Source organism: Suncus etruscus, chromosome 15 (genome assembly GCF_024139225.1).
Source record: "Suncus etruscus isolate mSunEtr1 chromosome 15, mSunEtr1.pri.cur, whole genome shotgun sequence".
NCBI lineage: Eukaryota > Metazoa > Chordata > Mammalia > Eulipotyphla > Soricidae > Suncus > Suncus etruscus.
Genome location: NC_064862.1, coordinates 2,923,865 through 2,951,221, shown reverse-complemented (window position 1 = coordinate 2,951,221; position 27,357 = coordinate 2,923,865). Strand labels below are relative to the sequence as shown.

The 27,357-nt window shown below is 34.7% G+C and overlaps 1 protein-coding gene across 4 annotated transcripts in view; it reads left to right on the top strand.

Annotated features, from left to right (window-relative positions):
- Nucleotides 1–27,357, top strand: part of HBS1L (HBS1 like translational GTPase) — a 97,050-nt gene that overhangs the window by 5,608 nt on the left and 64,085 nt on the right. For 2 of the 4 annotated variants that reach the window (XM_049788016.1, XM_049788017.1), the window contains exons 2-4: nucleotides 416–481; nucleotides 5,111–5,224; nucleotides 9,061–9,255. In XM_049788016.1, coding sequence (XP_049643973.1) covers nucleotides 416–481; nucleotides 5,111–5,224; nucleotides 9,061–9,255 — 375 coding nt within the window. The other 2 variants (XM_049788019.1, XM_049788018.1) reach the window with 2 other exon arrangements.

The window sequence follows — 27,357 nt, the reverse complement described above, 5'->3', positions numbered from 1 at the left end:
TGTATACCTAACTTCTGTTAGAAACTGACATGTTATGTCTCCATTCAAAATAGAAAAAGGAAAAACATTTTTGAATATTTCTGGAAAAAGTTGTCATTCCAAATTTTGAAGTTTTAATGAAAACATTTTTCATTTGTTTTGGAGTTCATATGCTTTTCTGTCAGTAATAATATAAAAAGAGATCCTGAAGAGATAGTATAGGGGTAAAAGGTAGCCTTGAATATGCCCAATCCTAGTTCTATCACCGAATTGCATCTGGCCCTCAAGCTTTGAACTATATCCTACTCACAAAAGTGATCCTTAAGTGCAGAGCCAGGAATGAGCCCTGAGAACCACTGAAATGCCCTCTCCCCCACAAAGAAATGAATATATAATTGTCTAGTAAATAAATTTGTTTCTTGTGTTTTTATTTTAGATTTTGAAGACGATGATCTCTATGGCCAATCTGTAGAGGATGATTATTGTATTTCGCCCTCAACAGGTGAATTCGAAAAATTATTTAATTTCAATTACTTGGGTCTTTAAAATGTAAGCATTAGTATCATTCGAGGACTGTAGTGTTCCACAAGACTGTACTGTGCAGTAATTAAAAAAGATAATTGCATGCTGACTTCAATTGTATATGAAATCATTTCTTTACTGAAGAACAGAACTTAAAGGTTTGACTGGGGAGACTGACTTCCATGCAGTTAACTTCCACTAACTTAACATGCAGTTAATTTCAGATTAATGGTAATTTAAATCAATAATACAAATCAAAAACTTAAAAAAGTAGACTGCAGTTAATTTTATAGACTTGGAATATTTTAAGATTTTAATTTTTAATTTTAATATTCCAAAGGAATCTTTTGAGTATTACCCATAGGCTTCCATCATACAGTTAATGTTGTTTCTGTTACAGTTTGTTAAATAAACAAATATGGGTATTTCAAACTTCTGATGGTGCCAGAGAATGAGTGATTCAGAGTTCAAATTTCTTTGTTAGCCGCATCACAGTTACCACTTGTCTCATCCAACAAGAGATTTCTTCTTTGCCATTGAATAAAGAAAACCACTCGGATGTTTTTTTTTTCCCAGCAGACTTAAGTCTTTGATCCAGAAAAAATTGCATTTTTCCTTCAAATTTTAGCCTACTTTTTAAATAATTGATTGAAATGGTCAGCTACATTTTATTATGCTAGAAAAGGAAGGTATAATTAAGTAGTTACAACATAAATGTATTTCATAAATGTACATACTTTCCACAAGGTTACTTATTTTATGATTGTCATTTCCATCCAAGTCTTGCTTTTAGTGTCTTGGTCTAGTGAGTTGTCCTGTAAACCTGTTCCAACTTTAATCTACCTCACTTACCCTCTAAATACTGAGTGTATATCCCATTTAAGTTTCTAGTATTTTTTTTTCTTTATAATGGCATAGGTGCTATTGAAGTTATCATAGCAGCTCTACAGTTACTATCATCTTTTTCCTATTTTTATACTTTGAAATGCCTGTAGTTTTCCATTTGTACTCTTTTCATTTAATCTTATCTAATCATGACCTTTTCTCTCTTCAATACTACATTTGTCTGTCAAGATCTTTTTTAGAGATAGGAATTGTACTAGGTATTTTGCCAGAGAAAATATTAAAAGTTGTTCCCTAGGTGTTAAGAGAAGTGAAAATTGCTGAAAGGGCAGCCAAGTATCAAGGTAGTAATATCAGGAAGCATTTATGAGCCCTAGTTTTAAAGAATGAATGTGCAGGTTGAAGCCAATCTCCAGAAGCTTACATAGTATTTGCTTGGAACTGAGACTTAGACATAGTCTAAGTCTATCATAATAAGAGAGTACTGCTTTGTTACTTGCCTTGAAGTTCAGAGAGGAAACTGGGTCTCAAACATTAGTGAAGAGAGCTGGGCTGGCTGGTACCGATATCTCAGAAGGAATCCTTTAAATTGGATTTCGCTTTATAAAAGTAGAATTCAGGCCTCCTGGCTAGTAATGGTATCTAGGAGATGGGCCCATTAAAACTGACTTTGGTGTTTGGGAAAAGTGAACAGGTAATAATTGACGTTGCTGGAATAAATGCTGGAACAAGGTGAAGTGTTGCTGGAGTGACTGAACTGACTTGACTGAAAGCAAAAAGGAAAGTAGCAGCATGTTGTCTTCCTTCTCTAGCCTCCCAGTCTCCCTGTAGCATCTCTGTGAAGGGGAGCCAGCTATCAAGGAAAGACAGATTGTGGAAATATCAACCCTGCTTAGCATCACCAAACATTGAAGAAGGGAAGAAGGGTAGGTTAGAGGCTGAAGGTGACTTAATCAGTATTTCTTGAAAGCCCTTCTTTAGGGATTCAAAAGATTACATTTTATGGGAAATGGGGTTAAACCAGTCTTTGAAGGTACATTGTAGCTCCCAAGCACTAGCAGTTTGTTGAGTATCAATGTCTATAGCTTCTTATGAGCATTTGATGTAATGAAGTGATGTCTGGTAGGTCTAACTTTGCAGTAGAAAAGAGAGCACATTCCTGAAACTGAAATGGCACTGTGGGTGTTTTTTTGTTTTTTTTTTTTTTAATACATTGTCAGAATTTTCCCAAAATCTCTTATAGTTGGCAGAGATTGGATTGATGGTGTTATCTAAGTGAATGCTAATATATCAGTTACGAAACTCTACCTCTAAAATAGAGGTGCTGTTTTAGGCAATTGCTCTCCAGGTGTGGTGGTCTCTATCCATTAGATTCACTTGAAAATTTGTTAGAAAAGTAGCTGTTGACACCAGTCTGAGTCCAGAACATTGATGGTAGGGCACAACCTGTCTTACCATTCTCTTCAGTCTCACTAATTCTTGGTGGTGCTGGCTTGGTGAATCATTCATTTAGAAAAAGGGTGGTGTCATAGGATCTAGAAATAGACACCGGAAATGATTCTAGAAATTGAGGTGTTTAGGATTTGGAAGTTGGTTGAATATGGCTTACACAAGGATGGAGCTCTTCAGAGAAGACCACTGAAAAACATCTCAATATTGCAGGTTAATTTATTTAAGTCTGTCTGGGTCAGTTATCTTGGGTAATGAAGTGACATGCACAGCTCAGGTCAGGGGTTCTTAGTTTTTTCTTTATTCCCTAAACTAGCACCACCAAGCTCCTAGGTATCGCCCTCAGACCAAAAAAATAAAAACCCTAAAGGTGATTTTTGTTTTTGGGCCTCACCCTGTGGTGCTCAGGGGTTGTTACTCCTGGCTCTGCACTCCCGTCATTTCTTTTTTTTTTTTTTTTGGTTTTTGGGCCACACCCGTTTGACGCTCAGGGGTTACTCCTGGCTATGTGCTCAGAAATCGCCCCTGGCTTGGGGGGACCATATGGGATGCCGGGGGATCGAACCACGGTCCGTTCCTTGGCTAGCGCTTGTAAGGCAGACACCTTACCTCTAGCGCCACCTTCACGGCCCCTCCCGTCATTTCTTGCACTGTTTTGGGATCATAAGGGATACCAAGGGATTGACCGTGGGTCAGCCACGTGCAAGGCAAATGCCTTATACGTGCTATTGTTCTGGCACCTTAAAGGTGATTTTTGAATGCTAGTTGTATCTTTTGTTTTTCCCTTTAGAACAGTTGACTCTTACAAAAATTGAAAACATAGCTAGGTGCTAGGCATAACAAAAATCATTTCTAGATTTCAACTGCATGGTTAGAAATTTTGTTTCAGTAGTAAAATTAAAATACTGCAGTCATTGGTGGCATATTAAAAGTTTCAAATTTATTTGAGTAGACATCAGTTTGAAACAAGCAAGTTCAAACTGGAAGTGGGTAGAGTGTTCCACCACAAGGACTAGAGTCAAAGATTTTGTAGAGAAGACTTGGAATCAACCAAGGCAATTGTTTGATGGAGATAGCTTATAAATACATATATATCTCTCTCTCTATATGTATATAAACACACCTTCCTGATATCCCACCAACTGATAATTCCAGCTTAATACTGTAGGATTTATAGGTTTTGAATTGGATTTGCATGCATGTGGATTGTAACATTATTAGGATATTGACAGGTAGGAAAATATTCCTTCCTTTCCCCCACCCCTCCCAAGAGTTCCTGGGAAGACATATAGAAGTCTGGCCTCCATGAACTAATTCCTTGCCATGTTTGCTAAGTGAAAGTTGTGAGGAGGGTAGTATCTCAGTTCTTATTTTTCTTAATTCTTTGCCTTGAGTTTTAACCCCTTATAATACATCAAGGAGAGGAAGTTGGGGAAGGTATATTTGTTACTTTTAAAGTCAAATTTAGTATAATTTATTATAGCCAGTTGAGTAATTTGTAAATTCTCAAGAACAAAATGTAGCTCACCTTTATATTTTTGGTAGTGCAACTTAAATTTAAGATACCATGGACCATAAGTTATTATTTTATGAACGTTTTTAAGTGTCACACTTTTTCAACATCACATCTCTAAGTGTGTCATAAGTGTTGCATAATTCTAATCTATCATTTAATTGCTTGTGTTTTATTTGTAATACTCAGGCATATGTTGACATTTGGTACTTATCTTTTCTTTTAGTGAAATAGATACAGTTATTGGTATACATTGTCACCGTCAGTTCTGTAGAGTGGCATAGATTAATGTCTGAAAAAAATCAAGATTGATATATTGCAAGTGTTATTAATTGATAATAAATACTGTTCAAAAGTTAAGGCCTATATTTTAACTTTGTGCTCACCTTTCGATTCAGGCAAAATGAACAGTTCTTACATAAATGAAATTCTAGCCTTCTCTGTATTTTAGTATTTTATTTTCTTAATTAAGCAAATAAGCAAATTTGATTAAGAGTTTGGAATATTTATACCAAAGGGGAAAATTTCAAGGAATATGGCCTAAGAGGCAATAATAACACTGAAGTTGGTATTGGAAAACTAGGCTCATTGGAATGGATTTAGAAATTAGAGGTAAGGAAAATGATTTTATGGAAATTTGAGTAGGATTTAGATATTTTCTTTCCTTATTTTGTTTTCATTACAAAATGGGTAAGGGAAGGGTAAGTAATTGAGGTAGTAGGTTCAAATCTTTTAATTTTTTTGCATGAAAAGGGAAGGGGAAATTGCTATATTACCACAATCTTTGATCATTTTATTTTCTAGCTGCTCAGTTTATTTATTCCCGACGTGACAACCCTTCAGAAGAATACGATTATGAAGGTTTGAAAGAGTCTTCCAATTTCCATTTGAGTCATCAATTAAGTGAAATTGACCAAGGTATAGTAATAAGTACTCTGTTTCTTAAAATGAGTATAATCAGTATACTCAAATATATTAATTTTGTAAATTATTTGTAGTAGTGTTGTATTAATTATTAATTAATGAGTCCTTGTAGCGTTTGGAGGTTGGATAGATGGGTGGGCCTTTCTTGGCCCAGCTGGCACCTGCATCCCCAATGGCCTGGCAGGTCTGTAGGTATCAGGGTAACTGAGGAAATGACCCACAGCAGTCAGATGAAGTTTCAGGAGACATCCAGCTTATTTATACAAGGCCCTAACTGCCATGTGTATATATATCTCATATGGCTTCTAAGCTAAACAGTCTTTTTCTTGCTCCTCTGCATCCATGCTGTCTCTGATCCTCTCTCTCTGCTGCATCTTCTTTGCTGAGGTCCCCTCTCACCCCTCCCACAGACACTTTAATTACCAACCACAGACCCCTTCCAGCTGTGGGAGTGTCTGACCATCCAGGTAAGATTAGCATTTGGCTTTGGGGAGGGGTAACATAATAGTATGCAGCAATCATGGTATAACTGTTATTCAAGAAAAACTTACTTTTATTAATAAATTTTGAGGAATATATTTCATCTTTTGGTTCAAAATTATATAGCTGTTTTTTAGTAACATCTTTAATTGAACTATTTTAATCTTTTTTTTTTTCCCCCCCTTGGGAGACAAACTTGTGATTATATTTGTTCTTTAAAAGATTCTATATTTCATGACTTTAAAAAAGAAGCTTCTATTTTGATAAAATGTATGGTTTCACGGAATTGTCCAAACTCATACTTCTTAAGCATTCTGGGGGTGGGTGGGTCTTAGGACCATAATGTTACAGCAGATAGGGCATAGATACTGAGCATAGAGCCAAAAATAACCCCTGAGAAACACTTACTATAGCCCCCACAGTGTTTTGGATATAATATTTGTAAATTAAGTTTCAAGGTAGTAGAACTTGTATATGTTTTTTTATTTTGTTTTGTTTTTTTGGTTTTGGGGGCAGCACTCAGGGATTACTCCTGGCTCTCTGTTCACACAAATGCTCAAAAAGAGCGATAAAAGCAACAGATTAAGAAAACCATTTTCTTTTACTCAGATCTGAAAATACCTTTGGCTAAAGGATTATAGAGGAGCTAATATATAAGGACCTTACTAATCCTTTATTGGCCCAAGGGATAGTACAGGGGTTTAGATGTTTTCACACTTCTGATCCTGGTTTGTTTTTCATTATTGTAAACTGTTCCTGCCAGGAGTGACCCTGAGCACAGAGGAAGGGGTGATCCCTGAGCACAGAGCTTGGTGTAAGAGCATGGTGGAATGGCCTGAAAACCAAAAAGTATTCCATTGTAATTTAAAGAAAGTGGTATGTTTACTTTGTGAGACAAGAGAGTAGGAGTAGGTTAGAAGGTTAGAAGTATTATACTTGTGTTATTATGCTTCAGTGAGTAATGATTAAGGTATATGAAGTTCATTTATATTTAATGATGAAAGTTAGTCATTCCCACTTGTTTTATGTAAACAATTACACGATAACAATAGTATGACTATAGTTAACCTTTATTAAATACTTTCCTGTCACTATTCAAAATGCTGTTTAGGGATTAATGTATGTAATCTTCAGAGTGACTTAATAGGTAGGCTAGTTATTGTCTTCATTTTGCTGCAGTGGAAATGAGACAGGTTTATTTGGCTGAGGTTCCACCAGCTAGTTCACCTTTAGGATATATGAATTAGGATCATCAAAGACCACACCCTACTTTTTTTTGTGGGGGTGGGGGTTTGGGTCAACCCAGCAGCGCTCAGAGATTACTCCTGGTTCTACACTCTGAAATCGCTCCTGGCAGGCTTAGGGACCATATGGGATGCCAGAATGCGAACCACCATCCTTCTGCATGGAAGGCAAATACCTTACCTCCATGCTATCTCTCTGGTCCCTACTTTTGATGTATGTGTAGAAAACAATTGTGTAACTTAAAGGACATTTAATAGAAACCCGAACTAAGCTAACTGTGTTGAGAACTCTGTTCTAGTTTTAGTTATTCATGTATTATTTTCATGTACTCGGGAATATATTTCTAAGTATAGGTTATTAGCCTAAAATTTATGTTGGACCCACTATCCAAAATTTTTACATTTTTATTAGCTAAAAATTAAGCAAGATTATCAAATGCTTTTTGTTCAAAATAGTAAGACTGTTAGTTAACATGCAAGCATATAAAATGCAATATAAGTGGCATTCTGAGAATTTTTTTTTGTAGTAAGGATTTGAAAACCTAGTTTTACTTGGTTATTGTTAACTTAGTAGTGACATGATATCTTTATGAATTAGAGTTTGCTTCAATGTTTTTTGGTCATAGGGTTAGTGTGAGAATTACAAAAGGTCATGTCTCTCAAATACTGTATGAAAAATAATTGTTAAACAAATTAATATATTTGTCTTTTTATTTTTTGGTTTATAAATATTATTTGGAGTCATAGAGATATAAAACCTCTGTTCCAGTAAAATTTACTTTAGTATTATTGGTAGTTTTTATGACATTATATTGAAAAAAATGTTTTCAAAGAATTTAGACCAATGAATAATTTTAGCAAAATGAATGTTCATTTTTTCATATTTCATATTTGTATCAATTTTATATGGGTTATCTAGTTCATTTTGAAGAGGTATTTTCAGAGGAGCAGTCTACACAAACAGTACTTAGGGAGCCAGGGACTTCTTTTGGCAATTTTATGTCGATGGTAGGGCTTGAGATGTTACTTGGGCCCTGCAGTAACAAGAACCACAAAAGCCACTCTGTTGGTGTTCGGGAGCTTTCAGGGCCAAATCCAGTGTTTACCAGCTTCCAAGGCTATACCAGGCGATGTTTGGAGAACCATGTGATGCTGGGTATTGAATTGACCACAGTTTCATGCATAGTGTATGCTATAATCCCTATAGAAATTATCATCTTTATCTTTTCCCATTTTTCAAGAATTCTAGAAGATGATATTTTGTTGTATGGGGAGAACTAAAGTTAACCTAAAAAAATTAAAAATAGTAATTTAAGACAGACAGGAATTAAATTTGATGATTAGCTGAACTCATTGATACGTTAGAAATAATGCTATCCTGGGGCCAGAAAGGTGGCGCTAGAGGTAAGGCATCTCCTTGCAAGTGCTAGCCTAGGACGAACTTTGGTTCGATCCCTCCCACACCCCCTGCGTCCTATATGGTCCCCTGAGGCCAGGGGTTATTTCTGAATACATAGGCAGGAGTAACCCCTGAGCATCAAATGGGTGTGGCCCAAAAACCAAAAAAAAAAAAAAAATAATAATAATGCCATCCTTACTTCTCCCTTTCTACATATGCATGAAGAAAATCTGCATGTTGATTATTATCAATGACTGGAAATTTATATTAATATATAATATATACTTTCCCAAACATTTATCAATTTTATTTAGTGATAATATGTTTGTGAAACTGAGGTATGTGATTTCTTTTTTTTCTTTTTTTTTTTTTTTTTTTTTTTTGGTTTTTGGGTCAAACCCGGCAGTGCTCAGGGGTTATTCCTAGCTCTCTGCTCAGAAATTGCTCCTGGCAGGCCCGGGGGACCATATGGGATGCCGGAATTAGAACCATTGTCCTTCTGCATGTGAGGCAAAAGCCCTACCTCCATGCTATCTCTCCAGCCCTGTGATTTCTTAATGTTACTCTTATATTGCATGATAAGAATGTTTGGATAAAAACTATAAAATAATGCTTAACAAAGAAAAAAGGAGTACTGAACATCATGCTATTGTTTTAAATTCTTTTTCAGTTTTAAAGGTAGAATAAAATATTGTCATTTATTCTAGCCCGTCTTTATTCTTGCCTTGATCACATGAGAGAGATACTTGGAGATGCTGTGCCAGATGACACATTGATTGAAGCAATTCTGAAGAACAAGTTTGATGTACAGAAGGCCTTGTCAGTGGTTCTAGAAAAAGATAAAGTACAACATTTGAAGGTCAAGAATGAAGAAGCAGTCTCTACAGAAGAGATAGCAAAAGGTATGCTTTTACTTGTTTTATTTGTTTCATGGTTAGATTGCTTAGATTTGTTTGTTGACAGCAAAAATGGGCAGAAAATTTCACATGTAACAGTAATTGTATATTATCAATCGATTTTCTAGTTTGAATTCATGTTTTGGTGGGTATTGGAAACCAGATACCAGGGACTCAAAAACATGTGAGGAATGTACTGTACAACTGAGCTATAGTCTTGACCCTCTAGCTTGATGGATTGTGTGTGTGTGTGTGTGTGTGTGTGTGTGTGTGTGTGTGTGTGTGCGTGCGCCTTTAAATTATTTTTTATTTGTGGTGCCAGGTATTGAACCCAAGGTCTTACTATACTACACTTGTGAAGCAACAGTTATACTTGTTAACCTTCTTTTCCCTGCCCAATTTAAATTATTGCACTAAATATTGTTTTTCTCCCTTTGTTAAATTTTATTTCCTCTATGTTTATTTGTGTAAATAATTAAATACTGGTTAAATGAAATGAGTTTAAAATATTCTTCAAACAAAACCACATAACTTGAACTATCTAGCTCCGCCTCTCAAATAGAGGGGGAAACAAGGGAGGGTACCAGGACCAAACAGACATATGATCACTAGTAGTAAGCTAGACACAGAGGGGACCACTTACTCTAGCAGCCCAGGGGGTGAGGGTGGGGAGAATGGGATGCAGGATGGGAACGGGGGTGGAGGAAGGACAAATTTGGTGATGGAAATTCTCTGGTTTCAACGTCAATATGTACCTAAAATACTACTGTGAAAGATTTGTAAGCCATTATTGTCAAAATAAAAATTATATATAATAAAAAATGATAAATTTTGCTTCTTATTAGTAGGACAGAGAACTTTAAGTTATTGTTTTAAAATTTAAATGGAACAAGAGATGGAAGTAGCTACACATTTATTGTTTTTTTATGCCTATTGCATGTATGAGATTTATTAAAAACATAAGTATCATTTATTGCCTAATTACATATATTGCATTGTATAGCTGAATTCTTAATTTTAAATTAGAATTTTGGATTAGATGGGAATTTAGTCAACCTAAGAAAATTGGTGTGATGGCCATTAATTGATTAATTGATGGACTGATGATTATTTTCTGCTTTAAATCAAAATAAAAACTGGTAGGGTGCTCTTTGATCAACACGAATCGATGTGTAATAGGCTCTGTGTGGGTAAATGCATGTATATGTTTATATATATAGTTTGTCCAATATCACAGCATGACTTCCAGGTATTAGTTTGTTTTCCCATTAATACACTAGAAATAGAAAATAAAGTGATCCTATGTTTTAATCTTTTTCCCCAAGAAGGTTTGAATTTGTGAAATAATCCTGGATATAATTTAAGTATAGTAGAACTGTATATTACAAATGGGTCAGATTTGTAATTTAACTAACTTGGTATTATATTTGAATGTTATTTAACAAAGAATAAAGTCATTTATAAGATGAATAAATGAAGGCACATGTCCTTGATTGATTTTTAGAGCATTGCTTTTATTAAATAATGGTATTAGCAAGTATTATTAGAAGTGATCAAAAGAAACACTTAGTAATGAAGTGCCTCATTTCATGTTTCTTTTTGTTCGCTGTGACTGTTTCCTGTATATGTCAACCTGTGCATCTGAAAATCAATGGCTCTTGTAAGGTAAGGAGTCTTATTATCTTCCTCTGAAATATCAGCTGATAATGTTCAGAGTTCTTGTACCAGACCTGTAAACCTTTTGGATTGTAGTAGCGAGTCCCTTGATATTTCTGGTCCAGTAGCAAAACATCGATATCATAATTCCTCTTTTGTACAAAGTTACCATTTACTCCACAAGAGAAAGAAACTTGACAGACCTAAAAGCGAAAAGAAATTAGAATCATGTAAGTTGACAAAAGGGCTGTCACTGGCTGATCTTACTGAGGACATGCCAAGTTCTTGTAAACATCCATCTTCAGCTAGATCGTCATCTGCAGATAGTCTGGAGGGTCTGCCTGCAAAGAATGTAGATGTTAATTTGGTCAGACCGCATGCCTCTGAATATGTTCCCAAAGATGATTCTATGTTCAAAGGAATACCAGATTTGAAGTCCTTAATGACAAAGAACCCAACACCTAACAACTCTTTCCTGATTCAAAATAACTCACTACCTGACTTGCAGAACATTCCAATACCAAATAGCTTACAACATTTAAACAGTCCTTTGCACTTAAATAGCCCATTGGAAGGTATAATTCTTGATAATGTAAATGCTAGTAAGATGCCTGAAGTTGGAAGTGTTTCTTCAGTTGAACAGAGTGGGAAGAATCGCTTTTCAAAAAACGACAATTTACAGTTTTCCCAGTATGAATGTTCATCCCTAGCTGAACTGTGTCAAGAACACAAAGCAAAAAATCCAGGTCAGTGTTTAACTGATATGGGTACCCAGCCAGCTACCAGTTTCACAGATTTGAGTTTGGGGTCCTTATCCCTGTCACAACTCACAAATCGGTCTCACTCTTCCACTGGAATATCAGAATTAACAGGATCTCTGTCATCTTTGGCATTTCGTAAACCTTCTCCTACAAGAGACCTTGAGAATTTGTCACTCTCCGATTTGATTGCAGGAACCATTGATATAGACAACTCTCAGATTAAGAAAGAATCCCCTAATGTCAGTTTATCTGAAGTCAGTTCTCGAGGAATAGATGCAAATATTGATCTTAGTGTCCTTATAAAAAGCCCAGATTTTATTCCAAAACCTGCAATAGAGCAGTCAGTTGCTTCAACACCAGGAACTAAACTTCTGATTTCAAAGTTAGGGAAAAGTTCCAATTCTGCTGATGATAATAAAAGCAGTAAGAGTTGTCTGACTAGGAAACCACCTTTTCCTTTATCTTGGACCAAGGCCCTTGCTGCTAAACCTTCAGCTTTTGCTTCAACACTGTGTCTTCGTTACCCATTGAAAAGTTGCAAACGACGTACTCTTCACCTTTATAAGACTTTTCTTTATAGCAGACAAGTTCAAGACATAAAGGACAAAGACATCAGTCCTCTTATAGCAATAACACCATTTGACTTCAAATCAGCATCTCCTGATGATATTGTAAAAGCCAATCAAAAGAAAGCTTTTACAAGAGAATAGTAACAAAAGAAAACCTTGATAACTGTTGTAGAACTTTTTATTTTAATTTCAGGTCTTTTTATTATGGGTTTAAGTGATTTATGTGATTTTATATTGTCTTAGGTCAGTTGATAACTATATTGATATGTATTTTTGCACTGAGTTTTTACTTTTAGTGATAATTTGCTTTATTCATGTTAATAATGTATAATGGATATTAAATTTACCAAGTCTATGGAAACTTAATATTGTGAAATCAGACCTCGGATATTTTTGGTTAGAGCATCAACTTTTTTGAGTTTTTTACAGTGAGACTTTTTATAAAATTATTTTGTGCTTTGTTCTTGAAAGAAAAAAACATCACTGAGATTAGTTTGGTGATGAAAATTTTCTTAGGATATGTAGCGTAGTTTTGCTGAGACATAATTAAAGTTTTAAAAGTTAGCGATATTCTTAATTTCATAATTTATCTGAAGGTGAATACTAAGAAACTCTTAAATTCCTCACTTCTAAGAATACTGTTCGGGTTGTGAGACACATTTTGACATAATAAGTGAAAGTACCTTAAAGAATCATGTAAATATTTAAGTTGGGCTACCATACAGATTTTTTTATATATTATCAGAACCATTTGTCTGAAATGCATGCTTTAGAAATAAATATGTAGAAAGTGTTCTCATGATTGCATGGTCTTCGAGTATGCTATTTTATTCAGAGCACTTTTAATGTTTTTTTACACTACTGTAGAGTTGTCCTTTGTGCTACTGCCATCTATGAGAAAATTTCAGCAATGGCTGATCAATTAATAACACTTCTAGTAAAACAAGCATGTAATTGATTCATTCTTTAAATCAGTGATCTTAACTGGCAGAATCCTGGTGAAAGAGATACTAGGGGCTTCAGTCTTTGAGAGCTGACCTTTGGGAATGTTTATTTTTAAGACTGTTCCCACGTGATTCTGTATTGCTATTTTATTTAAGAATAGCTGCCTTTGAGGCAGGAAGGAATGGTGTATCCCATACCCGAACTGGATTGGATCCCCCATCCCATCTCGTCCCCTGACTCTGCCAGGAAACATTTCTGAGCTCAGAGCCAGGAGTAATCCCTGTGCACAGTCAATTGTGGCCCCAAAACTAAACAACAAACAAAAAATGATAATAGCTGCCTCAGTGCATTTTCTTTCTCAACCACTTTTGAGCTCTGACATTTTCAACTTTGTTTCTTTCTTGGGCCCTTCCTACCGGTTCTTCTGCATCCCTCTGCCTCCTCCCAACGTACACACACCTCCCCATCATGTTTCAGTCCAACAGACTGGCCCCTCTAGTTTTGTACTGTGGCTCTCTTAGAACTTCCTGGGCTCATTGTTGGGGAGGGTCATCTGACCCCTGCTTGAGAAATGCCACATTAGAGGGAAAATAATTCGTGAAATGAAAGGAGTTACTAATTCTTAAATTAACATAGAGACAGTTTGAAATTATAATTCATCATTTCTTTTACTCATAGTAGAGAAAATTCCTTATTAGGAATAATGGTTTTTGTATGTTATTATTTTTTAGGAAAATGATATCAAAGGTATCATTATTGAATGCAATAAAATAACTGACCTTTTCCTAGTAAGCAGAATTTTCCTCTGCTAGTTACTTTGCCTGTATACTTGATATATATACATATTTCTTTTGTATTTCAATGTTTTCATTTATTTGAGAATGACATTCCAGTATTTTTAGTTGTCTGATGTTTTTATATATGGTGGTTGGTGGGAAAACTTAAGCTGGTATTTTATTCTCATTGTTCTTGTGACCAAACACTTTCTTGTGATGCCTTTAGGTTTTGTTTTTATTGCATATTTCAGTACAATTAAGTACTGTGCATTCATAGTGAAGCTGAGGAGAGCATATAAATCATGAGTTATATTTTATGATTCATTTGAAAGTTTGAATTATACCAACTGCTGATTTTGGTGTTTCTAGGCTTGAACCTTGATCAAAGATTTTAGTAATTTTGAGCTATTAGTATGACTCATCAACTAGATTTATATCTAGGCAGTCTCCAACCTCGAAGTTTGCTGTATGCTGTGAGTTTGTTTGACATTGATAGTACTTCCTGTTAAATCAAGAACTACACTGAGTGGCTCACTTTGCAGATCAATCCAGTTAATATATTGAAATTGACCAGTGCTACTATATTGCTTTTGTGAGGGAGGTAACAACTAATTTTCGGTAGAAGTACAATATACTTAAATTCCTCTATTTTAAGTCTTTTAGTGTGAACTGGCACTCCCTTTGTTTAGTGATTAGGATTGCAACTATCATTGTTTTGTATGAGAGGTTACTAATGAAGGCAAGAGTCTTTTAAGTAAGTCTTATTTCCCTTGTGGCTGTTGCATTATCGGACATGCACTTGCCCTGTTGACTAAGCAATGCCACATCTATGATACTTCAGGTAGAATTATAAGAAACCATGGCCCCTGCCTCTGCTGCTCTGTCATTGAATTGGCCCATGTTTAAAGGCAAGAGCCTGCTTGTTCGTGGGTACATTCTGTGTGATGATTGTTGCCACCAAGTGCATTTTCTCTGCTAGCTGCCATTTATTGACAGAACTTTGTTCTTGATAGCACACAGTGCTAGGTTTGGCTTATTTTCTAGTACAAATGTAATTATTGCTGCACAATGCCATTTTTATTTTTGCTATGATCAAGCGTATTAATATTTTACTTTGGGAATAGATATGATTGCATTCAAAATGATGTGATGCAAAAGACTTAAAGTTGTCATGTTTTACTCTTTAGAACTCCCCAAGCCTTCCAAAAATGATGTTTATGGATGTTTTGTCCTTTTGAATTCTAAAGAATAGGTCCATTCTTGATTTTGCCTCTTTAATTGTGATGAGGGCTTCACTTCTGTTCAGACTACTTAATTTGTTAACTCTCCCTTTTTGTTTTTTTGGGCCCATCAACTGTGCTCAGGGCTTACTCCTGGCTCTGTGCTCAGAGATCACTTTTGACAGGACTCAGGGACCATATGCTGTGTGTTAGGGATCAAACCCAGGTCAACTGCCATGTAAGCGCCTTACCCTCTGTACTCCTCTGTACTCTTTGGATCCTTAACTTTTCTAATCTGTTTTACCTTTCCTAGAGCAGAACATTCACTTTGACCTCTTTTCCTTTCTTTAGTTTTGAATTCTTTTCCTTGAATTTTTCATCTTTTTTCTTCTAATGTAATTTTTCATAACTGTTCCTATTGTGTTACTATTTAGTGGGAGTTGATGTGACTAATAATCAAACTGAGGATCAAACTAAAATTGCACTCTGTATATGAAAGGAAACATTCCTAAGATACACATAGTTAAGAGGAAAAAATGGAATATTTTATGATTGTGTATAATTTAAATTAACCTTCAGATTGATCTTTCAATCAACTTGTGGCCTGTTGCAACTGAATATGTACACCATGGTATATTGTGGAAAATGATCAGATTCTTTTTTGTGTTCACCTAAATATGTGCTTATAAAATTCTCGTTTTGTATCTTAGAAATTGTTTTCTATTGATCAGTGTATATAAACAGTATGTTTATATAAGTTGACCAGAAAGGGAGGGACTAAAATGTGTTTCTTTTCTGGCTTTATCTCTATTCATATAATTATATAAAGCTCAGTGTATGTTGTGCATTTACTCTAAGATATGTGATTTGTCACATTTGGGGAGTATTGTCAGTTTTGTAAGAGCTTCATTGAGATAAAGTTCTGAGCTTTTCTCAATCCAATGTGAAACATCACAGCTATCCATTAGGAATTTTTATATAAAATTAATGTTTTGCAATGGTACTTTCATAAATTATGCTGAAGTTCTGCTTTATGTTTCTATAAACAAATTAAACTACTGATTGTGAAGAATTTCTTCTAAGGTATATGTCATTTCAAATTCTTTTTTTCTGAAAGATAAATGTTTATATTTTTAGTACTCAGAAATACTACAGTGTAGGCTGTGGTGAATATTGGTAATGTAGTTGCAAAAATGGTAGTGGAAAAATAAAAGAATTAATAAGCATTTATTTTTCATGTAGACATACTTAATTTACATAACTTCTAGGAAGGCATTGTTTGAGTTGCACCAAGATGAACAGAGATTACTCTTACAAAGAGGGATTAGAAACACACTTAACCAAGTGATTACATTTATATACATTACATTCTTCAAAATTGACTGGCATTTTTGCATTCCTAAGTCAAGTTACTTCCACCTTATCTCCAGTTTCATATTTTGGTCAAATCATCTTTCAGTTGTATAAACCAGAAACCTTACTAGTATCATTCTCGATATCTTTTCCTCATACTTAAAACTTCTATTATTTCCTCCTTACGAATAAGTAAAGGCATATGTGTTAATCTAGAGCCAGTCCCTTGTTATTATTTGTGGTAGTCAAAATTTTATCAGGTCACAGAGTAGCATCACTGAACAAGATTATGAACAGTGACAACAAATATGAAAGTTGTCCCTACAGAAATTAGTATTAGTATTGGTAACATGTTTTTTGTCAGCCAATACATATCCGGAGAGATAGCATAGTAGTGGGGCATTTGTCTTGCATGCTGCCGACCCTGGATGGACCCGGAGTTGATTCCTGGCATTCCATATGGTCCCCTGAGCCTACCAGGAGCTATTTCTGAGTGCAGAGCCAGAAGTAACCCCTGAGTGCTGCTGGATCTGGCCCAAAAACCAAAAAAAAAAAAAAAAAAAATCTGTTTAAAGGTATTTCTATTCGGTATATTCTTGGTTCATGAACATTGAACTCACAAACAACAGCACTAACTCTTATGTCTAAGTGAGACTTTTCTAGCTTGAACTGTTTTAAAATTTAAAAATTTTTATATTTAGTCACTGAAGTGGCAAAGTTATTTATGATTGGGTTATGGCATACATTAACATACAGCATTTATTTCAAAGGCATATCATAACTGTCTTTTAGGAATGCAGAATTGCACTGTTAAGACTCCCCTTTGGGGCCATTTTATTCTAGTTATTTTATTTACTTGGGAGGAGTTTACAAGCAGTGCCAGATAGCCTTAGAACCCCACCAGTGATTATCAGCCAACTGGGCCAGTCATTCAGTGCAGTGGCAGAGGATACCATGCTGATCAGGGCCTGCAGTGATTGGGGATCCTCAGGGCTGCATCTGAGGTGCTCAGGATACCTACCGTATGCTGCTGAAAATCTAACCCAGGTGAGATGCTTGCTGAGTGTGCACACAGGTCATTGTATTATCTCTTGGTCTGGGAACCATTTTAAACAGCAAATTTACCAGCAAAGACTGCAATATGGAAAGAAACTGAATCAACTCATCTTACAAAGGACAGTTATTTACGTACAGAAGCAGAAACAAGAAGATGGGGATGTGCATGTTGCGTGAAGACTCAGTTTTTCTCCTGTGTCAGAAGTATTGATCTGGGAGTTCCAAATGATTATTTCTGAAAAGGTGAATATACAGATCTAGAATCTGCAAATAAAGGACATTGGCTGTATGTCATTGAACCCAGTATTCAGTCCTCCTTGCTTCTTTTTTTCTCATAAAGACTATTAAGTTGAAGAGCATTACTGAAATATTTTACTGGTTTCTTGACTTTTTTTTTTTGCTTTTCTTTCACCTCAAACACCGGACATCTACAGAAATTTTTCTAAAATATAACTTTGAATTTTCTTTTCCACAGAATATAAACCACTTAAATTCCTTTTTAACTTTCTTCTTACCCCACACAGACCTGTTCAGGTACTTGAGCCCAACTTTCTACTGCTTCATTAGTGCTTTTCCCATCCCTGTGGCTAATTGCTCATCAGGATATGGCTTATATGCCATTTTATCCCCAAATTTGATAGGAGATTCTTTATACCCCAGATTCATCTTATTTCCTTATTTTAATGATGCCAAGTGAAATCACAACTTTCCCATGTAGGTCTCATAACTATAGTCCTTTGTCCATGTGCATCACCAGCTTAGATAGAGCATGCCTACCTAATACATAAATGCAGGAAAGGATCTAAAGTAAAAATAAGAATCCCACAGTCTTCTTCCATAGAAAAAGTTGCAAATAAATTTTCTTTTACAAATTATTCTAAAAACTTACATATTATATGAATGAAAATATTCAAATGTTTTCACAACTGGGAAAATACTAGTACATTTTTATTGGTATCACTTATCAAGGCATTTGAGATATCTTACTAATATATATATATATAAATCAATCTCATTCTTTTTAAAAGTTGTATTTGTATTCTTTAATATATTTGTATCATTATTTGACAATCCTTGTAAATATTTTGTTGCTACTGCTAATGTTCCCAAGTGCAACATCCCAAATTTTTAGAAATTGAATCACTGACTACAATTATTATATATTTAAACACTTTTCAGTAGACATTGACTCATTGTTCTTGATATTGTTTTCCTTTCTGTTCTATAAATTAATGCGTATCCTAGCCCAGATTTCCACTAATATGGATAATATTCTCTGTTAGTATGTCAATAATTCCCACTTCTAAAAATAGGCAGAAGTCTATGAATAAGACTAACGCCATTTTGCATAATTAGTCTATTCATTTATTTTTCCTGGAGTTGTCTACTCTTGCTTTTGGTTTTTGATTTTGGGGCCACACCCAGGGGGTTCAGAATTTATTCCTGGCTCTGCTCTCAGAGATTACTTCTGAGAGAAACTTGGGTAGGCTCACTGGGGTCCTGGGAACAAGGCAGGTAACCTCTGTACTATATCATTGGCCCCCAGAAACTGTTATTTAGTTTCCATTTTCCTCCTTCTTATCTTATATGACATATCAATTACACATGCATATGTATGTGAAAATACATGCATATTTAAATATACATAATATATAATACATATATTTGATTTTTGGGCCACACCCAGTGACGCTCGGGTTATCTGCTCAGAAATTGCTCCTGGCTTGGGGGGCCATATGGGATGCTTGGGGATGGAACTGCAGTCTGTCCTAGGTTAGCGCATGCAAGGCAAATGCCCTACCGCTTGCACCACTGCCACTGCTTCGACCCCATATATTTAAATATTTAAATGGAAATTATTTCTTTATACTTTGTATAGAAAAATCAAATTTAAGTTTGCCATTCTTAGAAGTTAAATTTTAATATATTCATATGTACTGATCTTTTTGGGGGGGGTTCTGCTTCTTTGACAAGGTAGTGAACAAAAATTGCATTTCTTCTATTATGTTTAATAAATTCATTGTTATTTTTGTTTGGCTCTCCTTAAGTGTGAGCTATTGCTGGGGGCAGTATTGGGTAGGAATCCTTTATCTCCACCAAAGTCTCTCCAGTCTCTCCTTTCTTAGCATTGAATTTATCATTTATCATAATCCATTTGTTAAACATCCTTTCTTCTTTTAGTCTACTTTGAAATGCTGTCTTTGACATATGCTAAATTCTTTTTATCTATTTCTGTTTCACAATTCTGTACTATACCATATTTGTCTTTTTTTATGTCAGTGCCAGATTACTAAAATGGTTAATTCTCTTTGGTTTTTAGCATTTCATAAACCATACTGTCTTCTCATTTTTATAGGTTTTGGGAAGGGTATAAGGGGAGTCTTCCTCAGCTACTGAGCTATCTATCTATCTATCTATCTATCTATCTATCTATCTATCTATCTATCTATCTATCTATCTATCTATCATCTATCTATCTATCTATCTATCTATCTATCTATCTATCTATCTATCTATCTATCTATCTATCTATCTATCTATCATCTATCTATCATCTATCTATCTATCTATCTATCTATCTATCTATCTATCTATCTATCTATCTATCTATCTATCTATCTATCTATCTATCTATCTATCTATCATCTATCTATCTATCTGCTGGTGTTCAGGAGACCATGTAAAGCTGTAAATCAAGTTTGAGGCCTCTGAAAGCCAGTGATGTGCTCCAGCCTATTGGAGGTATCTCTCTGGTTCTACTTTTTTAGTTTTTCTAGGTTATCACACATGAATTCTTAGAGCAGCCAGTTGTAATTTATATTAAATGTCATAAAAAACTTTTGGCCGAAAAATTCATGGTCTTTACTATGTATAGTAAAATGACGTAAATCTTTATGAGGAAGACTCTTTTGTTACATAAATAATTGTAGAGACTCCACGTGCCATAATCTAACCACTGGTGAATGGGTCTGAAACGGGTGCTTCAAGGTTAAGGAAACAAGACAGACATAAAGAAGAAAAGCCTGGGGTCAGGTCTTCCGGCCTCATGGCTGAGTACAAGCTGTCCTCCCCATATTTATTGACCAGATCCAATCCACTGGGGGTGGGTGGGCAGACTAGTTAACAGACAAAATCTATCTAATGCTAATCAAGCTTAGTGGGTCTCTGCTCAAGCTGGGTGGGTAATCACATCTCTAAATGAGTGGGTGAAGGGAAGAGGAAGCTAGGACAAAGTCTCTTGGGGAAAGCAGGGCATGTGTTCTCTGTGTTCAGCTACAGTTAATCTATTCATTTCTTTTTCCTGGAGTAATCTATTCTTGCTTTTGGTTTTCGATTTTTTAATAGCTAAAAGCTTTTGATAATACATTAAACTTGACTTTTGATCACTTTTTATTTGTTTACGACATGGATGACCAATTTTTCATTTTTAATTAAGGTACTATGATTGACAAAGTTGTTCCTAACAGAGTTTGGGGTACACAGTGTTCTTATCCCATACCACCATTAGTGTTCTCTTCCTTTCACCACGTGTCCTTAATTTTAATAGATTCACTAGTGTTGAGCTATTTAATCTTACAATATTGAACATCTAGTCATTTCTAGTCGGCCATACTAGCTTAATATTATATTTGCTGATTTATTTAAGAATCTTCCATGTATTCTTATTTATGGTCTTATTGGACTTGCATTTGCTCTTCTGATGCTTTTATAGACAACTGAGAAAGTCATTTGTTATCCTTAATCTAAAGAATTTGAACTGTTCATGGCAGGCTTAATCTTAGTATTTTTAGGGTAACTAGAAATTTCATTTTCTACAGAAAACTCTTATCCAGATTTTCTGTTACATTTTAAATACTGCTTTTATTTTTTTAAATCTATATCTCTTAACTGGCTTTTTTTCTTAGTATCTAGATTTATTAGCTTGTAATATATTTCTGCCTCCCCAAAAGGTTGATGCCAGGTCAATAATTAGTTTTATTTGGTGTTATTTTTTAGTATGTGAGTTTATCTTGACATAAAATGTTTTCCTTTTTTAATTTACCTGACTGACAGAGCCTGTAATAGATGGCTTTTTAATTCTTTCTCTTAAAAGTTAATTTTAATATTAATAATAATATAACATACAGAAAATCATACAGCAAACACTCCTGTGCCATCATTTAGTTTTATAGAAGGTAACATTGCCCAGCATACACTCTAGATCTTTTCCTTGGCTTTGAGAAATAATTTTAGATTTAAATTCTGCCTCCCCATTTTTCTCATTTGTCTTGAAGCTGATATGTCCTACTTTATTCTCTATTTACTGAGTCTCTACAGTTTCTATGTTTTCTCTGTGTATTTATTGTAACTTATGTGCTCTCTTAGAATTTGTGGGGTTCTTTGAGCACTTTTTCAAAGAGGAAGATAAATAAATGGAGGTGACTGGAATCATCTGGGGGGTTTATAATAGTCCCAGATACAATTGTGGAACATTTTTGTTCACTTAAAAAACAGATTTTCAGGGGAAAACAAAGTAATTATTTTTAAATTTAGGAATAAGACTCTGTTACTGTTATTTTCTGTGTTATTCATAATTTAGATTTTTTTTTCTTTCACTTTAAAGGGACAATTAAAATCCAGGCTTACTTCCTTTTTATTTTTAATGTTTTTTTTATCATGATTAAATTACTAGTTTTCTTGCATTTTTTACAGACTGTGTTGTTGTTCCTTTAATTTTTGAGAACTATTGGGCTTTTTCTGGTGGTCTGATGTGATTGTAGAATGGTTTTTGTAGTCACTTGTTAAGTATACAAATCTCAGCTGAAGAGTTCAAATAGGTTTGTTTCTGTTTGTAAATTTTACAAAGTTAACTCTTCTAAAATCCTTTTTTCCCGGATTGGTTATTGCCTGCAAGAGGTACATTTAAAGTATTTACTTGAATATTTTATTTAATACCTTACAGACTTTGGCCATCCCATTTTGATGTTTTGATACTTTGAATTTTTCATTGAAAGTTGAAGTTGAAATTTGAAATTCCTTTTTGGTTTGTCTTAGGACTTTTATCTTAAATTGTATTTATTTATATAAACTGTATTTGCTGCTTTTTCTAAAATCTTTTAGTTCAACCTTCACTTTTGCTGTGTTGAGTCACTTTTGTTTAGATGAACTTCAGTATTTGTGTATGTTTTGGGTTTGTCAGACTGTCTTTTTTCTTTCTTTTTCTCCTTTTCGATTTTGGGCCACACCCTGCTGTGTTCAGGGTTTACTCCTGGCTCTGCAGGCACTGATCACTCCTGGCAGGCATTGAGGACCTTAAGGCATGCTGGAGATCAAACTCGATTGTGGCTGCATGCAAAGCAAGCATCCTACGTACCGTTATCGCTCTACCCCCCATGTTTTAAAAGTTGGCTTCTCCCCCTACATATGGATTGATATGATTAGATATAACTTCTATTTAAAAATTATACTATGATCTTTAATAATTGTACATATACTGAAACATGCACAGATGCATTAACATTTACTGATAAATGGTGTCTTTTGACTTTGATGTCATATTGAAGTCTTATTTCTTTTTTTTTTTTTTTGTGGTTTTTGGGTCACACCCGGCAGTGCTCAGGGGTTATTTCTGGCTCCACGCTCAGAAATTGCTCCTGGCAGGCACAGAGGACCATATGGGGCGCCGGGATTCGAACTGATGACCTCCTGCATGAAAGGCAAACGCCTTACCTCCATGCTATCTCTCCGGCCCCTGAAGTCTTATTTCTATTATTTGGAGTGGGTAGGGTGCTTGTCTGGCAAGTGGCTGACCTGGGTTCGATTCTAGGCTTTCTGTTCAGTCCCTTAAGCACTACCAGGAGTAATTCCTGAGTGCAAAGCCAGGAGTAACCTCTAAGTGTATGGGTATGGTCCCTCCAAACTACAACAACAACAAATTAAATAAAATTTTTTTCAGCATTTAAAGATATGTATTGGGGCTGAAGAGAGAGCTTGATGGCCTGAGCACTTGTTTTCTGGCCTGGAGACCTGGATTCAGTCCTTGGCAGGCACTGCTTTTGGTCTCTCTTATAGCCAGGCGTGACTCTGAGCACTAATCCTTGAGTAACCTCTGGTATTCCTGTGTGTGACCCCCTCCCCCCAAAACCAAATAAATATATACACAAAAATAAATCTCTTGATATTCGTTGGAAAGTTGAAAACGTCAATACACTTATACTTCTCTATTTCTCATAATATGTTAATATTTTTAGTTTTTAAGTTATGTATATTTTAATAATTTATAATCTAAACTAAACTTACATTAACCAGATGACTTTTAAATAGTTATTTTGTGAGTCCTGGCTTTCAAGATTGTATTCATCAATTTCCCTATATTTGTGTGTGTGCGTGCATGTGTGTGTGTGTGTGTGTGTGTGTGTGTGTGTGCATTGTGCATGCATGCCTTGCTTTGCACTCAAGACTTTTCACTCAAGACTTTGCACTCAAGAATTGCTCCAGGTAGAGGTGGTAGGGATTGAACACTGGTCACTGTGAGCAAGGCAAACACACTAACCACTGTACTATTTTTTCAGCCACTATTCTGGAAATTTTGGCCATTAGTTTTTAAGGCCAAGATTTATAGAATATTTAAATTTTTAATCTGATTTTCAAAGGTTAAATGAACCATAGCCTTTAAAAAAAATGATTTCTTATGATTAGCTGTCAGTCTCTTGTTTTTACTTTAACATCTATTTTGAACTCTCTTTCTTTCCTTCCTCCCCAAATATGCATGTATGAAATACTTTCTAAGCACTGAATATTTGAAAATAATTCTGACCATTGTTTGCACTGCAAATTGGCAAATATTCAGGTTTTTTTTTTTTTTTGGAGAGCTTTGCAGATAGTGCTGTAGTATTTTATTCCTTACCAGCTAATCAGATTCTTTTGCCTCTGATGTGAGTTTATTTATTTATTTATTTATTTGTGGTTTTTGGGTCACACCCAGCAGTGCTCAGGGGTTATTCCTGGCTCCATGCTCAGAAATTGCTCCTGGCAGGCATGGGGGACCATATGGGACACCGGGATTCAAACCGATGACCTTCTGCATGAAAGGCAAACGCCTTACCTCCATGCTATCTCTCCGGCCCCCTGATGTGAGTTTAATTTCTCTAGTAGTTCTCTGTTTTTAACCTGGTTTACTTTTCAACTTTTTCTTTTAAATTTTATCTCCTTGTTCTCTTTACATCCTCTCTTATTCTTCTCCCCCTTTCTGGCCTTTTGACCTGACGCTATCTCTCTGTTTAGGTGGCAATGTTTTTAAAAAACAAATCTTCATTTTTGTTTTGAGGCATTTCTTTGCTGAAGGCTCTTGACTGTATTATATATCTCCATTAAAACTGAAAAACTAGATTGATTTTAGTAATATCTTCCTGTACCAGAGAAGACCATATTGGAACAAAGGTTAAATTACTTACGTGTGATTTCACTTATATTCAGCTTGATTTTCTTATGACGAATAACACAGTAATCTAAAGGAAAATCTGTTTCTCACTTAGAAAAATTTTCTAAATTTTGTACTTTTAGAATTTTTGGAATGAGACTAATAAGATGAAAATTTGTCACTTATAGCAATATATTAACCTTAATTTCTAAAATAAAATTAATATTGATGTTTCTTTGAATGTTCATTTGAATATGTATATTAAATATCAACTGCAAATAAAACTCAGAATGAGTTATTGTATAATTCTGTTACATAACATGATTACATGAGTAAATTACTAATAGTATATATTCAGAATAAAATTGGTATGAATGTTTTAGGTTTTTTTTTTTGTGTGTGTGTGCTTAATTTAGTGAGAAAAGCATTCCCCAAACTACAAATTTAAATAGCACATACCCTTTATTTAAAAATATATGTATATGAATAAATCCAGAGATTAAGGTACATAAAATACTTATGTGTTAAAGGAAATTCCTGATAGAAAAGATCTGTTTTTTATAGTTTAAGTTGTAGCAAAAATGTTTAAGTAATATAATATGAACTTTTTAAAATTAACATTAGCTTTTAGCAATTTAGTTATGCCATTTTACATAAGTGTGAGGAATTTAAAAAGTATTTTATTGATATAATTTTGAATATATTGTTACTTTATAATGTCTTCAATAGTTTATCACTGAGTAGTTTTACTTTCAACAATTAGAAGAATTTTTACTTGCACAGAAAATTTTAGAATTAATTGTCTTCCTGCTTTAACATTATGTGGGCTTTGGAAGGAAGTGGTTATTTCAGTGAAAAATGTAGTTCAGAATGTTCTCAGATACATCTTGAGATTCTCTTTGTATATCCACCTACACTGGAAAAACTGAAACACTAATTGCCTAATTTAAAAATAATTTACTTTATGTTCTCAAAACAGTTTATCTTCTAGTGCTTTAGAAGAATTCATGAATGTTAAATACAGCGTTCTTTCATTTTAAGTACCATTTTAAACCATAAAAGCTATAATCCCATATTTTTGTAGATATTCTATTGCTTCATACTAAGACAGTCAGTGGCTCATTTTTTAGTATATTGTATGTGCTAAGTATGGTTAAGTTCTTCAGTAAGCTTTCAGATAGAGGAAAATAGTAAATAAAATTTTGTTTAGCCAGCATATTTTGCAGGTTTCACTTTTTACCAGGAATTTGTGTCCATCATTGAATACTACGATTTCAGTCTTAGAGAACTTTCTTTAGAATGTTATAGTTGACCTCTCAGGACTCAAATTTGATTTGATAGACACACCAAATATGTGTAACTTGTCTTACATAGAACTTATCTGTTTGTTTTTATTAATTATGATTTAATGTTTCCTTCAAGGAACTGTTACTGTTCTTTCAAGGGATATTTGTGTATATTTGATTATTACCTATCTTTAAGTAACTGAGACTTATAAGATAATTTGCTTTATTCACAAGGGTATTAAAGAGGTAAACTGTAACTCAAACTGAGTTCTTTTGAACTCCCTAACAATCTTTCCATTGTTACATATGACTTGCAATAATTTTTTTGATCTTGTTTTGGGGCTTATACTGGTAATGTTTAGTGGCTACTTCTGGCTTTGCACTCAGGAACTATTACTTTTGGTGGTGTTCAGGGTACCAAATGAGATGTCGGGGGTCAAACCTGGGTCCACTGTGTGGTAGGCCAGTGCCATACCTGCTGTACTATCACTCTGACCCCAACTTGCAATTTTTATATTGTAATATTAAGCTTATTGACTGTTTGCTGACAAGTAGTAAGGATACAGTTAAATCCCTTAATTTTACAACTACTTTGTCATTAATAAAGATATAAAGTATTACTTTAAATTATTTTTTCTATTTGGGATAGTTTTCAAAGACACTTGAAATTCACATATAAAAATAGTCATTAGAGCTAGAACAGTAGTACGTGGATTGACCTTGTACACAGTCGACACAGTTTTGGTCCCTGGTATCCCATATGGTGCCCAAAACATTACCAGGAGTAATTCCTGAGTGCAGAGCCAGGAGTAACCCCTGAGCACCTCTGGGTATGACTCCAAATTCTCTGCCCCCCACCCCCAATTGTCATTAATTTCTAAATCCTTACAAAGCAGGAGTCAAGAAATGGAAGTTCACTCGTAGTTTATTTATTCTTTTTTTTTTTTTTGCTGGAGGTCAGAGTGCTCAGTACTTAACTCCAGTTCTGTGCTTAGTGGTCACTCCTGACAGTCTCAAGGACCATAATGTAGTGCCTAGACTCCAACCCAGTTGATTAAATGCAAGCACCCCAGCTACTAATTTTAAA